Source organism: Atta colombica, unplaced genomic scaffold (genome assembly GCF_001594045.1).
Source record: "Atta colombica isolate Treedump-2 unplaced genomic scaffold, Acol1.0 scaffold42, whole genome shotgun sequence".
Lineage (NCBI taxonomy): Eukaryota > Metazoa > Arthropoda > Insecta > Hymenoptera > Formicidae > Atta > Atta colombica.
Genome location: NW_017259531.1, coordinates 170,767 through 183,745, shown reverse-complemented (window position 1 = coordinate 183,745; position 12,979 = coordinate 170,767). Strand labels below are relative to the sequence as shown.

At 29.4% G+C, this 12,979-nt stretch overlaps 3 protein-coding genes across 4 annotated transcripts in view; 1 reads left to right on the top strand and 2 right to left on the bottom strand.

Annotated features, from left to right (window-relative positions):
• Positions 1-1,769: 1,769 nt before the first annotated feature.
• On the bottom strand, positions 1,770-5,662 carry LOC108691208 (uncharacterized protein MAL13P1.304-like). The gene is made up of 2 exons (XM_018198871.1): positions 2,927-5,662; positions 1,770-2,759 (listed from the first exon to the last, which is right to left on the bottom strand). Exons 1-2 carry the CDS (start codon positions 5,660-5,662, stop codon positions 1,770-1,772), a joined length of 3,726 nt encoding a protein of 1,241 aa, XP_018054360.1.
• A 198-nt stretch (positions 5,663-5,860) lies between these two features.
• LOC108691207 lies at positions 5,861-6,619 on the bottom strand. The gene is made up of 2 exons (XM_018198870.1): positions 6,572-6,619; positions 5,861-6,340 (listed from the first exon to the last, which is right to left on the bottom strand). Exons 1-2 carry the CDS (start codon positions 6,617-6,619, stop codon positions 5,861-5,863), a joined length of 528 nt encoding a protein of 175 aa, XP_018054359.1.
• A 4,392-nt stretch (positions 6,620-11,011) lies between these two features.
• The window catches only part of LOC108691221, a 3,277-nt gene continuing 1,309 nt past the window's right edge, over positions 11,012-12,979 (top strand). The window contains exons 1-3 of one of the 2 annotated variants that reach the window (XM_018198893.1): positions 11,012-11,231; positions 11,954-12,043; positions 12,576-12,945. In XM_018198893.1, coding sequence (XP_018054382.1) covers positions 11,229-11,231; positions 11,954-12,043; positions 12,576-12,945 — 463 coding nt within the window. In that variant the 5' untranslated portion in view covers positions 11,012-11,228. Of the gene's footprint in view, positions 11,232-11,953; positions 12,044-12,533; positions 12,946-12,979 lie in introns of both variants that reach the window. The other variant, XM_018198892.1, reaches the window with a different exon arrangement.

Below are 12,979 nucleotides of genomic sequence, written 5' to 3'. Positions count from 1 at the left end.
ACGAAGTTGACTTCTGGCCACGGCGTCAGCGCGTCTCTCAGCAGCGATGCGATTGGTTCCTCAGGAACGACGCATCGATATCACTAGCCAATCATCACCGGTTGCAACCCCCTTTAGATCGACCCCAGGCGGAGCTTCCTATGCACCCCGGCCGAAAGTTTTGCAACACAAAACGGCACGCACAGAAAAGAAATGATCGTAACGGCGTTAAGATTGATTAACCGGATGTATTAATATACGCGTTATCGGTATGTTGAGATTCCGTTATGTTATTTAGGGAATTTGTTCTTTTAAAGGGCAAATATATATTTGAGTAAAGTGATTAGTTGCCACTAGTTTTTCAATTGATTTTTTTAATATAAATATAAATAAAAGGATAAATTCTTATACAGAGTTGCATTATTAATCAATTTTCTTATTTATTTTAAAAGCTCAAAATACATGTTTATAATTTTTTAAAGTTTATAGAAAATTATGTGAAAAGATGATTTTTTTTTTTTTTTAATTTAACTATATTAAAACTTACATTCGGAAAGTTTATAATTATAATTTTAATTTCTTTAGCCAATGTAGATTTTATCGTTAATTTTATCGTTAAATCTTTTAACGATAAACGACGAATTACAACGATTGAAGATGATTTTCTTACTTTAATTAAATATTATAATTACATACATAATAAAATTGGAGTTTTTGCGACATATTCCTTGTCTCTTTAATTCATTGTGTTATCTAAAGTTGCAAATAAAAAAATTCTTTTAATTTTTTTATTTAAATAGCAATACAATTTCTTTGTTAAAGTTGATAATCATATCATAACTGATTGATATAAATAACGAAACTCTCGAAATTTTGTCAGCATAAACAGTCATTAAGATTACGTTTCAATATATCTAAGATTTCAGTTACTTTTAATCAAATTATTTATGATAATATGTTAATGATTAAGAAATAAATCGAAATATATCGAAAATTCTTCCTTCAGATTCGGTAGCTTGCATTGTTACAAACAGAGCAATCGAGGGTAGAGACCCTTTTCGGTGCGGTGGTTGCCAGGAAATATCGATCTGCCCAGAGGAGATGGATGCTGCTGTTCTCAATGGTTGGGGTATACTTTATCTTCTCTTCGAAGTCGGACGCCCTAAATAACTTGGATTTCACTATCATTCTGACATATCAACAACCGTGAGAATACTTAATCCATAAAAGAGAATAGATTTGTCGGCAAGTTTATTGTTCGTGGTGATTTTACTAAGTAAAAACTTTCTAAATTTTTTTCAGGTAGAAGGTAAAAACATTGATTTTAACGTTCTTAATTTATTTTAATTCTTTTTAAAATTTACAAAACAATCAATAACGCAAAGTTTTTATTTAAAATATTGAGCAATATATCTCTCGCCATTTATATCATTGCCATGTTTAAGATAGAAGTCATGTAAAACAAATTTGTCGTATAGACAGTGTATCGACATAAGACAGTTTTTTGTATTTTGTAATTGTTACAATACTTTTGTCTTAGCGTATTAACATATTAACATATTTAACACATTTAGTAGTTATCTCAAGTGCTATTATAATTTTTAATTTATATAAAAATAAATTTATGGAAAACAACGCTAAACAAAGAAAATTCCAATAACTTTAAGGATGTTATTATTATTAAAGAGCTATCAAATCACATTAAAAATATTATTATGTGACATATTAACACTATTTTATAGCGTTTTTCGCGTTATCAATATGAAATAACATCATAATATATCAAACTTTCACAAATCGCTATCAGAAATTGATACCGTGCTAATTTCATAAGTATCGTCCGATTGTAATGTTCTTATTAATGAACGTTTGATGCTTTTGCATAATTCTACATATCGCAACAATCTCAACTTGAAGTTTAAATCGAGATCGTCTATGTAATCATTGCAGGTATTAGTTAAAATCGCGAAGGCATGTCTCTTGCGTAGATTAGCGTTAGATCGTAAACTATCATTGGAATGATTGGATATATCTTTCTCCAATATTTGTTTATTCTTTCTTGAACATGAACATACAAATCTCTTTACTTTATTTAGTTTCGATATATTGTAAAGTCGTTTATATGTATTTCTAGCATTTTTCCTCCAAGAATGTGATGACAATGTTTTAATAACTTCATTGCTATTGACGTTAGAATATTTAATTGGTACATCTCGATATTTTTTTTTGTTTCTGATCCTGCATTGTTCATACTTGTACCGCATCTGATCATTTTTACGATGATCTTGCATTTGCTTACAAATTCGCTTATTATCATATGTCTTTTCTTGATGTTTATATGTGGTATGTCCAAAATATTTCGAATCATTGTCCGTAAGAAACGCTTTGGTCGATTGCAAAGAAATTGTTACACTTGTTTCCGAATTTTTCAAGTCATATTGATGAGAGTTTCTGATGTAATTCATAATATTGCCAATTTTTTCCTTTTTATCATATTGTATTGGATTATTTCTATTTAATTTTTGCTTTTCTATGTCTTCAGTTGTAGAAGTTAACAAATCGTAAGACTGCAGAGAAGGTTTAATCGAACGGAAGCTTAATAAGGCCTCATTGTTATCATTTTCCAATTTGTGGTCATAAAACTTTATGTTCTCTTGACACCTTTTTTTTTCCTTTGTCCTACTAATTGATAAAGATACATTTGAAGATTTACAAGTAGATGTGGTATAGCTTTGCTTGCAGCAATCATAGCAAGTTGAGCATGAAGTTATACTGTAATCCTACAAAGAAGAATAGATAATAAATTGAAGAAAAGTTCATTTAAAAAATTATAGTTGCACATTTTTAATTTCCAAAGCCAGAAACAATTCAAAAATATTGAATTCAACAAAACATTAATATCAATCAATAATTAAAATATTTCTATTTAAAAGTATATCTATCTTACACATTTGTCACTTGTTTCTTTCTTTCTAGTACCTTCAGAAGATTCTTTAGTTTTCCAAAAAGTTTTAGTCATTTTATTATTATTACTTATTTTATTGTTAAACAATATTCTTTTCAGCTTTTCACGAATCAAACGCTTTATTCTATCGATAGATTTGTCGATGGAATTGCGAAACTTTGTTATCGCGAATACCATTTGTGGTCGTATTTCCCTAGAATAATTATTTGGATATCTACGAGATGCTGTTCTGTGTTTGATTGTTGTCGAAGTTATGTTATGAATACCGTTCGCTGATGTAATGCACCTGCGCCCGCGAAGCATTGATTTTTGGAATTTATCTCGCCTGTCGCTCGTCGCAAATTCACTTATCGTTACGAATGAACGACAATATAGCGATGCATTGGATGTCGAATGATTTTTTGAACGTAGATATTCTCCTGTCGAGACATCGGAACTTCTTGAATCTCCATTGGAGATTCGGAATCTTCCTTTCGACACGGAAAATCTTTCTGATGATGTAACAAAATTTTGTGTTCCATCTTTTACATCTAAAATTTCCTTATTTATATCAGGAAAAAATTGATTTCTTTTTTTGGAAACAATTAAAGTATGCGTAGAAAGATTTGCTGCTATTTCACTGCATCCATCGCTTGTTTCCTTCTTAGGTATCTTTTTATCATTTTCAGATGTCAACCAAACTATTCGTGGATAAAATGTATCTGCATTGATTTCTTTCGATAATTCTTTCGATATCTTTGATCTAGGCATTTGAATCGAAATTGTTAGCGAATTATTGCTCCTGGACGATACCTGCACTATTTTGGAATAGTCCGTGCTTGGAGCTGTTGCTGCAAAATTATTTTGAGATATTTCAAAATCACAAATATTTGTTCTTAAAATATTATCTGTGATATCTATAAAATCATTGCAAGAACAACATGAGTTACATCCAATTTCTACTTTTGTCGAATTTAACAAACTATCATCTTCCTGTGCATCGAAGTGTTTATCGATTCTATTAATATTGTTCGAGAAACGATTATAGTTTAATTCTACTAATTGTTTATCATACTCTGAATTTTGTACGAATGATGTAATACTACATCTATTAGTATTTGCACATCTATTAGTATTTGTATATATTTTATTTTCCAATTCGATTTTTGAATTCGACTTTTGGTTCGACAAACAATTGTGTTCGTTGATGCCTGTGATTTGCGAAATATTATCCATATCTTTGTTTGTTTTTATTTTATTAAAAGTACCTTCAATTTCACTGTTTGTTTCGATAAAATTTTCGTATAATACACATGTACAATTTGCATTATTATATTCGGAATTTTGTATAAATAATGTATTACTACATTCATTACAATTATTACAAATTTCGTTTTCTAAATTTGATTTTTCATTCGACAAACAATCGTTAGTGCATTCGTTAGTGCCTGTGGTCTGCGAGAAACTGTCCAAATCTTTGTTGCTAAAAATGTCTTCAATTTCATTGTTTGTTTCTATAAAGTTTTCGTATAACGAACATGTGCAGTTTGCATTATTTACTAATTGCGTGGATATACCATTCCTTATAATTAAATTACTCGATTCGATAACCTCTTTTCTATACTCTTTTACATCATCGTCATAATTGATATCCATCGAATTAAAAATTGTAGAGTATTCTCGATTTCTTTCAACAGAATTATCAACGCATGACGTCACATGATATATTTCTTCAACATTATCTTCGCAAGGATCATTACAAGAGAAGTTTACAAAATTTTCAACATATCTCGAACTATTCTCATTATTATTTTCTGTTTTTTTTCGCGCTATATCTATCACTATGTTTTTTATAAACCTTCGATCTGCTTCATCTGATTGTGAATAGCATGTGTCGAGTTTTTCAGCTTTTTCGTGTGTAACATGTGCATGTGCATCATTGAAATTCGTACAATTATCTTTACATTGTGTAAAACATTTTAATTTGTTAAGTTCAGTACTTGACTTTGAGGACAAAATAGAGAAATCTTCTTGAACCATACCATAAAACCATTTATGGACATTCTGACAAATCGGTACTCTCGCAACGAAAAGATGTTTTTTTATATTGAGGGCTTTTAACTTGAAACTGATATATTCAGAATATATTTCGCAATTAAGACATAGCGTTTTTGTCAATTTGATATTTAATTTTTCTATAACACTATTGAGACACGAGCAAACATTATATATGCTATCTTCGAATTTTCGCTTCATCACTATCAAGCAAGATTCGGTTAAAGAAGGATCAGCTTCAGAAATTCGTCTAATTAAATTGCTCGGTTTACAAGGCAAAGATAAACGAGTGATATTAACGCTCGAGAACGTCGAATATTCATGATCTTCTATTTGTACTTTATGAATAATTATCTTCAATTTCAAATCATTCCATATCTTCTTTGATTTGGTATTTTGGCACGATTTCTCATTAAAAGATTTATTTTTATTTATCTTATCAGTACTATAATCATTTTGCCTAGTTGATCCAGTTGCAACGTAAGTAGAATAATAATTGGAATTATCTTCTTTATGTTGCAGAAAATTTTGATTTAAAGCCGATGTTTGAAGTATCCGATGTTTTCGATATTTTGATTGTATGTGTTCGATACTTCTATCACAAATCTTTTTTGCTAATGGTTTGACAATTTTTTTACACTTGATTGATCGTTTTGTATTGTAAGGTACTGTATTTAAATTCATGTTACAATCCATTGAAATAGTAGTATTGAAATTCCTAGTAAATAAAATTTGGTGTAATTTTAAGTGATAATCGATAAGTAAAGCATCTTCAATAAATGTTAATGAAGGAATAATATTTTATTAAAGTTAAGACAATGTTTTGATGAATTTCATTTAACCATCGATACTTACGAAATATTTTGTTTTATATATTGTACATTATATTACACACATAATAACATACATGAAGCAATTGCGATCTAAATAGTCTTGCTCATTGATTAAGTTCCACACATTCAAGTTTTTTAAAATATTGTCTTCGATGCCCAATGTATCTAACTCCCGGCAAACTTTTTTCAATCTATGATGCAAAATAACAGAATCCAGAAAACAGGTGATCAAATCATCCTTTATCAAGCGTTTGATAGTATTTTTCATAATTTCTTCCATTGTGCTGATATCATATTCAACGACTCTATTCAGAAGATCCTTCCACATAATTATCATACCCATGAATTTCTTGAAACATGGAAACTGCTTAGCCCATCGAGAATTTGTATTATACACGAACTTCTCCAACAAAGACTGGAATCTATATTCCAGACTAGGCACAAAAAGTGCTCGAATCTTGTCAAAATAGGGATCATATTTCTTTAAATCGAATACTATATCTTGGCTCGCACATTCACATGGTTTTATCTAAAATATATAAATAGACTGAACGTTATGAAGAAATTAATATAATTTTATATATTTTTTTTATGATAAATAAATTTTACTTGTATAACGTAGCAAAAAATTATTCTTTGATAATTTATATTTTACGTACAAATAAAATTGCACTTTATATTTTGCTGTGCCACCATTTATTGAATATTAAATTAAATAATTTAGGAAATAAGGAAATGTAAAACATATGTCTTTTATTACCGGTAATGCCTGCTCATTCTTAGATGTATACAATTGATTTTTTGTCATGATAAAATTAATTAATAAAAAAGAAAAAGGAAAAGAAAGAAACAGATAAAAATAGAATTTAAATATATTTAAAAAATATATAACAATTTTATCTGCGTATCAAACAACATCTATACATCATTCTTTGAATAAACATTCCGAATGATATTTAATGATATTTAACAACGTATACAACCTAGAAATGCACAGTCAATGTTATCTTTCTTCTTGAAGATGGATGCAATTAAAGATTATATCAATTAACTGTATTTCCTATATTCACGGCTTTACATTCATAAAAATATGATTAATATTCTTTCTTGTAATAAGCAAGGTATTTCGTATTTATTAATACCATATATAATGATGTCGACTTATAGATGCAATTATACTAACACTATATTGGCAACGCAATATTATACGAGAACAATTTATTTAAACTACTTAACTTTATTATCTCCATTGCCATTGCCATTGCGACGACAAAATGTCTCGCTAGGACTCGCTAGATACGTTAATGCATTATATTAAAAATGATACATATAATATTCTACCTTTAGACAGATGCGTAAAGAGCAAGAAAAAATTATGTAAAAATGCATCAAGTTAATTTATTGCTTAATCTAATTATTTTAGAGAGTTACAGATAAACTATAACTCTCTAAAATAATTAGAAAATCTGATTTTGAAAATAAAGACACTACTGGAAAGTTAAAATTTTTCCATGATTTACATTAAGAAGTAGAAAATCTTTATTCCTTATAAAAAGTTATAAAATCTTTTCATAAGAATTACAAAGTTAATTTTATATTCTGTCGCGCGAATACTTCTTTTTTGACAAGAAGAAAAATATTATCTTTTCAGATGAGCAAAATTGTATTCTTCATCAAAATGAGCTCTTTGATATTACTTTTTTACTTTTTAATAAAAAAGAGAGTTATTTGTACTTTTACATGCAAGCTGAAACCAATATCTGTAATATAGTGTACGACAAATATAAGTACAGTATCTACGTTATGCGTGACACGCGGGAATGGATATCGTGGCATGACGTGACGAGAGCAGCGAAATACAAAAAGCTTTCGGCTAAGAGGGAAATCGGGATCACAAGGAGATGGTGAACGTGTATGACGAAGAGAGAATTGTACGAAAATCTGCGGAATAGTACGAGACAGCCATAACCCATTCACGTAGTGGCTCTCTACAAAGATCAATACTTGTGACGCCGCGTCGAGACACTGAGCGTAACAGCTCCACGCTGACTACGCACGCAGCAGAGAGAAAGAGAGAGAGAGAGAGAGAGAGAGAGAGAGAGAGAGAGAGAGAGAGAAAGGGAGAGAGAGAAATCCCTCAGATATATCCTGGAACATTCATCTCTTCCGTTCAGCAAAATTGATGATATCAAATTTTGTTATAACAGCACTTAATTATTATATTAATACAATATTTAAATATTGATATAATATTTTTTTACATATCTATCTTTTTACTCATTTCATTTATTTATTTATTTATATAAAAATAGTGTTTTTATCTATATAAGGCTCTTAATGCGACTGACAATTTCATTCATTCATTCAATTTATGTAGTTATAAACAATCAGGTGTTTAAAAATATTTTTATTATAAATATATTATAAAAAATATATTATAAATAAATTTTTATATCGGCTTAATTAAACATACGACTCCGTTAACGATGTAAACAATATCTTAAAATTATAATTTCTCTAAGTTCATTTCTTAAAGCAGCAATTATGTATTATATATTTATCTCATACATCTTTTTCAGCCATCACTCTGCTTATATTATTAATTGCTTGTTGATTTTAAAAATTATGTGAATAGTGTGAATATAATAGTAACAAATTATAATTCATGTGACGCTGCTATAATTCTTACTCAATTACTTATGTAAAATTACATCAATTTACTATCGCGATTATTTCAAGCAACATTTTATCCCATGGTAAATAATATCGGATATACAATATCGGAATTAATATATCCGGAAATCTAAACACATCGTACAATATCTCTGTATATCGAAAGAATATCAAAAAGCATGAATATAGGAATCTCCATCATTGATTGATCATAAGTATAAAATATCGTGCCAACAATAAACATGTTTGGTTGTTTGACATAATTCTATTTCCAATTACATTATCAATTTTGTAATCTAATATGTATAGAACAGCGTTATATCATATACGTACATAAAAAGAAATAAATTCAACTTGTCTGACTGAATGGAAGTCGGAGCATTCTCTGATTTATTGTATGTCGAATGCTGTTTAATGTGAATGTAATCCAGTTTAAGCGCAAAGGAATCTTTGGCATCGAAAGCCGACACAATCGAATAGACACAAGAACTTTTATTCGAACGGGGAATTATAAGACAAGCCGGATGGATGCTGAGCTAGAAAATCATTACGAGCTTCAAGAACGTTCTCATTTCACTCCTTCCCTTGGGAACATATCGAATAAATTGTTGTGATATATTTGTTCACTGCTTCAAAATAATATTACATTACATATATAAACTAACATAACTTGGAAAAAAAATTTTTTTACAATAGCGAAAAAAACTTGAATTGCCAAAATTTTTTTCAGGACAATCGAAAAGGATTTTGTTTTTAATTATTAAATAAATATATAATAGAGGATGAGCAAAATACTTCTTATGTATACATATAGCAGGCAAAAATTATTTCAACTTGCCATTTTTTTAAATAATTTTATATAAAGGAGAAATTTTCAATCAATATAAATAGATAAAATAATTAACTTTCTGTATATATCTTCTCACATTTCTTCTCAAAAGATATTATCATTTTATAGCTAATTACATTATATGTTATAAAGAATAGTGATATTATCAAAACATCTAAAACAGTATTACAAAAAACAATTAAAAATGTTATGAGTCACGTTAAAGTGACAAATCGTAATCAATCTTAGCGTGGTGAGATGAAGACGAAACGAGAATTTGATTCTGTAAATTGAGTTGCTAAAACGCAATGCACGACAACAACTAATGAATGGTTTATATACGATCATAACAAGGGGGAAGAATCTTTTGATCTTTCATCCCTACGCCACTACACTTTCTATTTTAACCCTCCTGTAACTGGTACGCTTAATGAAAGTACCGGCTTGACAAACAATCACCACTATGCTACTTCATCGAACTTTTATCAAATTTGGATTTTTTTATTTTCGTCGATTTTATTTTTACGACACAAAACGATAGATTGTAGGAAAAAGAAGTATAATAATTCTAAAATGTAGAAAGTCTATGAATAATTTTTTGTAAACTTTATTATTTATATTTCCAATTTTATTATTTTCGTTTAAATACATTTAATATAACAATATACATTAGGAAAATATTTTTTACTTTGCATAATAATACTGTAATGATTAATGTGTGTGTGTGTGTGTGTGTGTGTGTGTGTGTGTGTGTGTGTGTGTGTGTGTGTGTGTGTGTGTGTGTGTGTGAAAACGTGCAATGTAGTTTCAGGGAAATAAAATTATTCACAATTCTTGGAGGACGTCATAGCAAAAAGAAATTACATTTTTATGATGTTAACTCTCGAGCTTCATGTTCGCGAAACAAAACTACCTCGTACTTTAGATACTTTATAGCCTCTCGACAGGACTTTGAGACTATACGAGCTTTAATATCGTTATCCAAACGACGTGTCCTGCACACAAATCACATTTGCAGGCAACCGTTGCTTATGAATGCAATTTAGATAAGCAAATAACCGATATACAGTTATCTAAAGTAATTGGATAATTCAGTGTTAAGAAAAATTACAAAGATTATATAAGTTGTGAGCTTAAATGCGTGCAAATTCAAACAATACTATAATATCGAATAATATCTATTAATAAGAAAAAAGAATATACAATCAATGGAATTAGCACATTAATTGAATGATCTTTATACCTGTTAAATTTATATTTTTTAAATTTAATCAAATTATTAAACAAATTATTAATCAAAATTTTAAATATTTTGGAATAATTACAGATTTTAAAGAGATTGTATATGTAATTGATTGTTGATTAATTGATAAAGATGTTTAACTTGTATAATAATATGAAACAATAAAACTATTATGTTCAATTTTTTCTAACTTATTCTTTTAAGTAAGATTTGATGTATATACGCGTTTCGGTATAGTTAAAAACATCGCAAGTCTTATTCATTAGTCTTCTACATTCATCTATTTACCGAAAAGATTCCCCCATTCTCAATTCTATATTATTAGACGCATATTGGTTACGGCAGCTCCGTCGAACCTTGAATATTGACCTTTAATAGTAGCTCGATTTTACGAATATGAGTTGAATGTTGAACGGAGAGGATGGTGGGTGAACGGCGAGCACGTTGTCGGGACAGGATCATAAAGGGTGAAATAATGGAAAAAGGTAAATCAATACTCTGGTACTCGCTGAGACCGCGAACGGCGCTCGTCGCGACCGTCAATGACGACGATGAGGAGAGGAAAAGCGTGTGTGCAGTGAAAAACTGCAGGTGTGCGATACCTCTTCTCCAGAATCTTCTCTTCGGTCTGTATCGTCGATTTTCTCCGTAACGTACCGTTTGTCGCTGATTATGGTGAGTTATACACGTTACACTCGCGGAAAATTGAAATATTCCCATACTGCTTTTTAAAACATTTAAACAATTAAATGATTCGCGAATGTGCTCTAAGAAAATCTAAATTATGAAAATTTTTATCAGAATTCGTTATAATAGTAATTATATTTAAAAAAAGAGCTATATTGTTCTAATTATATTGATGTGTATTATAATAACTCTTTTTCTTTATACAAGATGTTAATAAATTTTTTAGAAGATTATCAAATTATGATCGGTATCAGATTTGTTACATAGACAAATCTGTCAACAATAAATGTTGTTAAGTATTTGTTTTTTTGTCAAAAAATTTTATCAGCAGAAATTGAATAAAATTTGTCATTTTGTAATTATTTAAACATAATATAGAACATATTATTTAATAATATGTTCTATATTATAGATAAAATAATATGTTCTATATAAATAATAAATTATTAATAATTACAAAATGGTAATAAATTCTGCTTCTTGGTTTCTTGGTAAGCCAATTTACCAATAATAAAATTATGTTAGCAGATTCTGTTGGCAGAACGCTTATGGACGTAGCTGATGTCAATCTGCTGCACTATTTCGTTTGTATCTAGTATCTACTATATATAGGCAAACTGCCAACAGACTGCTAATATTTTGCTTACTAGAATGTTGTAGTGAAAAAATAACAAATTGTAAAAAAAAGAACCTTTTGTGCTATTCTGCAGATGCACGCATTGATTATTATGCTCTACTGCATTCTGCTCCTTTTGATTGCTGTTGCTGCACGGTCGAATATTTACTTGCCTTTAATGAAGGTAATTATGAAAATCAACAGCTTTACAAGTATAAAAAATAGATGAATTAAATTGAATCGAGAGGAATTTCCTTCTGCGAAATGAAATATTTAATCTTCGAAATCAGGAATTGATTAAATTTAAAAGTTTCTGAAAATTCACTTTTTCTCTTTCAAATCCTGGTACATATAAACAAAGCTCATGTCAGCTTATATATATATATATGTGTGTGTGTGTGTGTGTGTGTGTGTGTGTGTGTGTGTGTGTGTGTGTCATAATTAAATCGAATTAGAAGAAAATACAATACTAATTTTTTGAAAAAACTTTTTTTTGATTTATAATGTATTGTTTATTCCTCATAGGAATTGAAACAAATAAATATGAAAGAAAAAAGATAAATATGTAGGAAAGAATTAAGCAATTTCAAAAACAATTGTTGATTTCGAAGATAGTACGTAACATCGCGAAGTAAATTCCTGCTTATTTTTTTTAATTCATCCATTTTTTGCAGGATGTCAAAAGAGAATGTAATCCACTATTTGGATGTATCCAGGAGGAGGATTTATGGACCGACAATTTTTTGCAAGAATTGATCGATCAAGTGGGAAATGAATTTGTGAGTGCGCCCGATTCGTACTTGGAATATCAGGAGGAGAAAGCCAAGGAATTGCCGATGGAATTGCCGGCCGATTACGATAACATGGACACTTTGAACCCAAATCCAAGTATACGAGATCAGGAGTATTTACAACACAGTACGCTCTGGAGTCACCAACGGTTCGACAATAATAAAAATAATAACGACAAGGGTTATAATAGACATAGAATTCAATTTAGTCTGAAAGAACTCAAGGACGAAAAGGCGGAAAATCCTTTACCGGCTTACTGTACTCCTCCGAATCCTTGTCCAGTTGGATACACGAGTGAGTAAATAAAATTCAACAATATAATCTAATT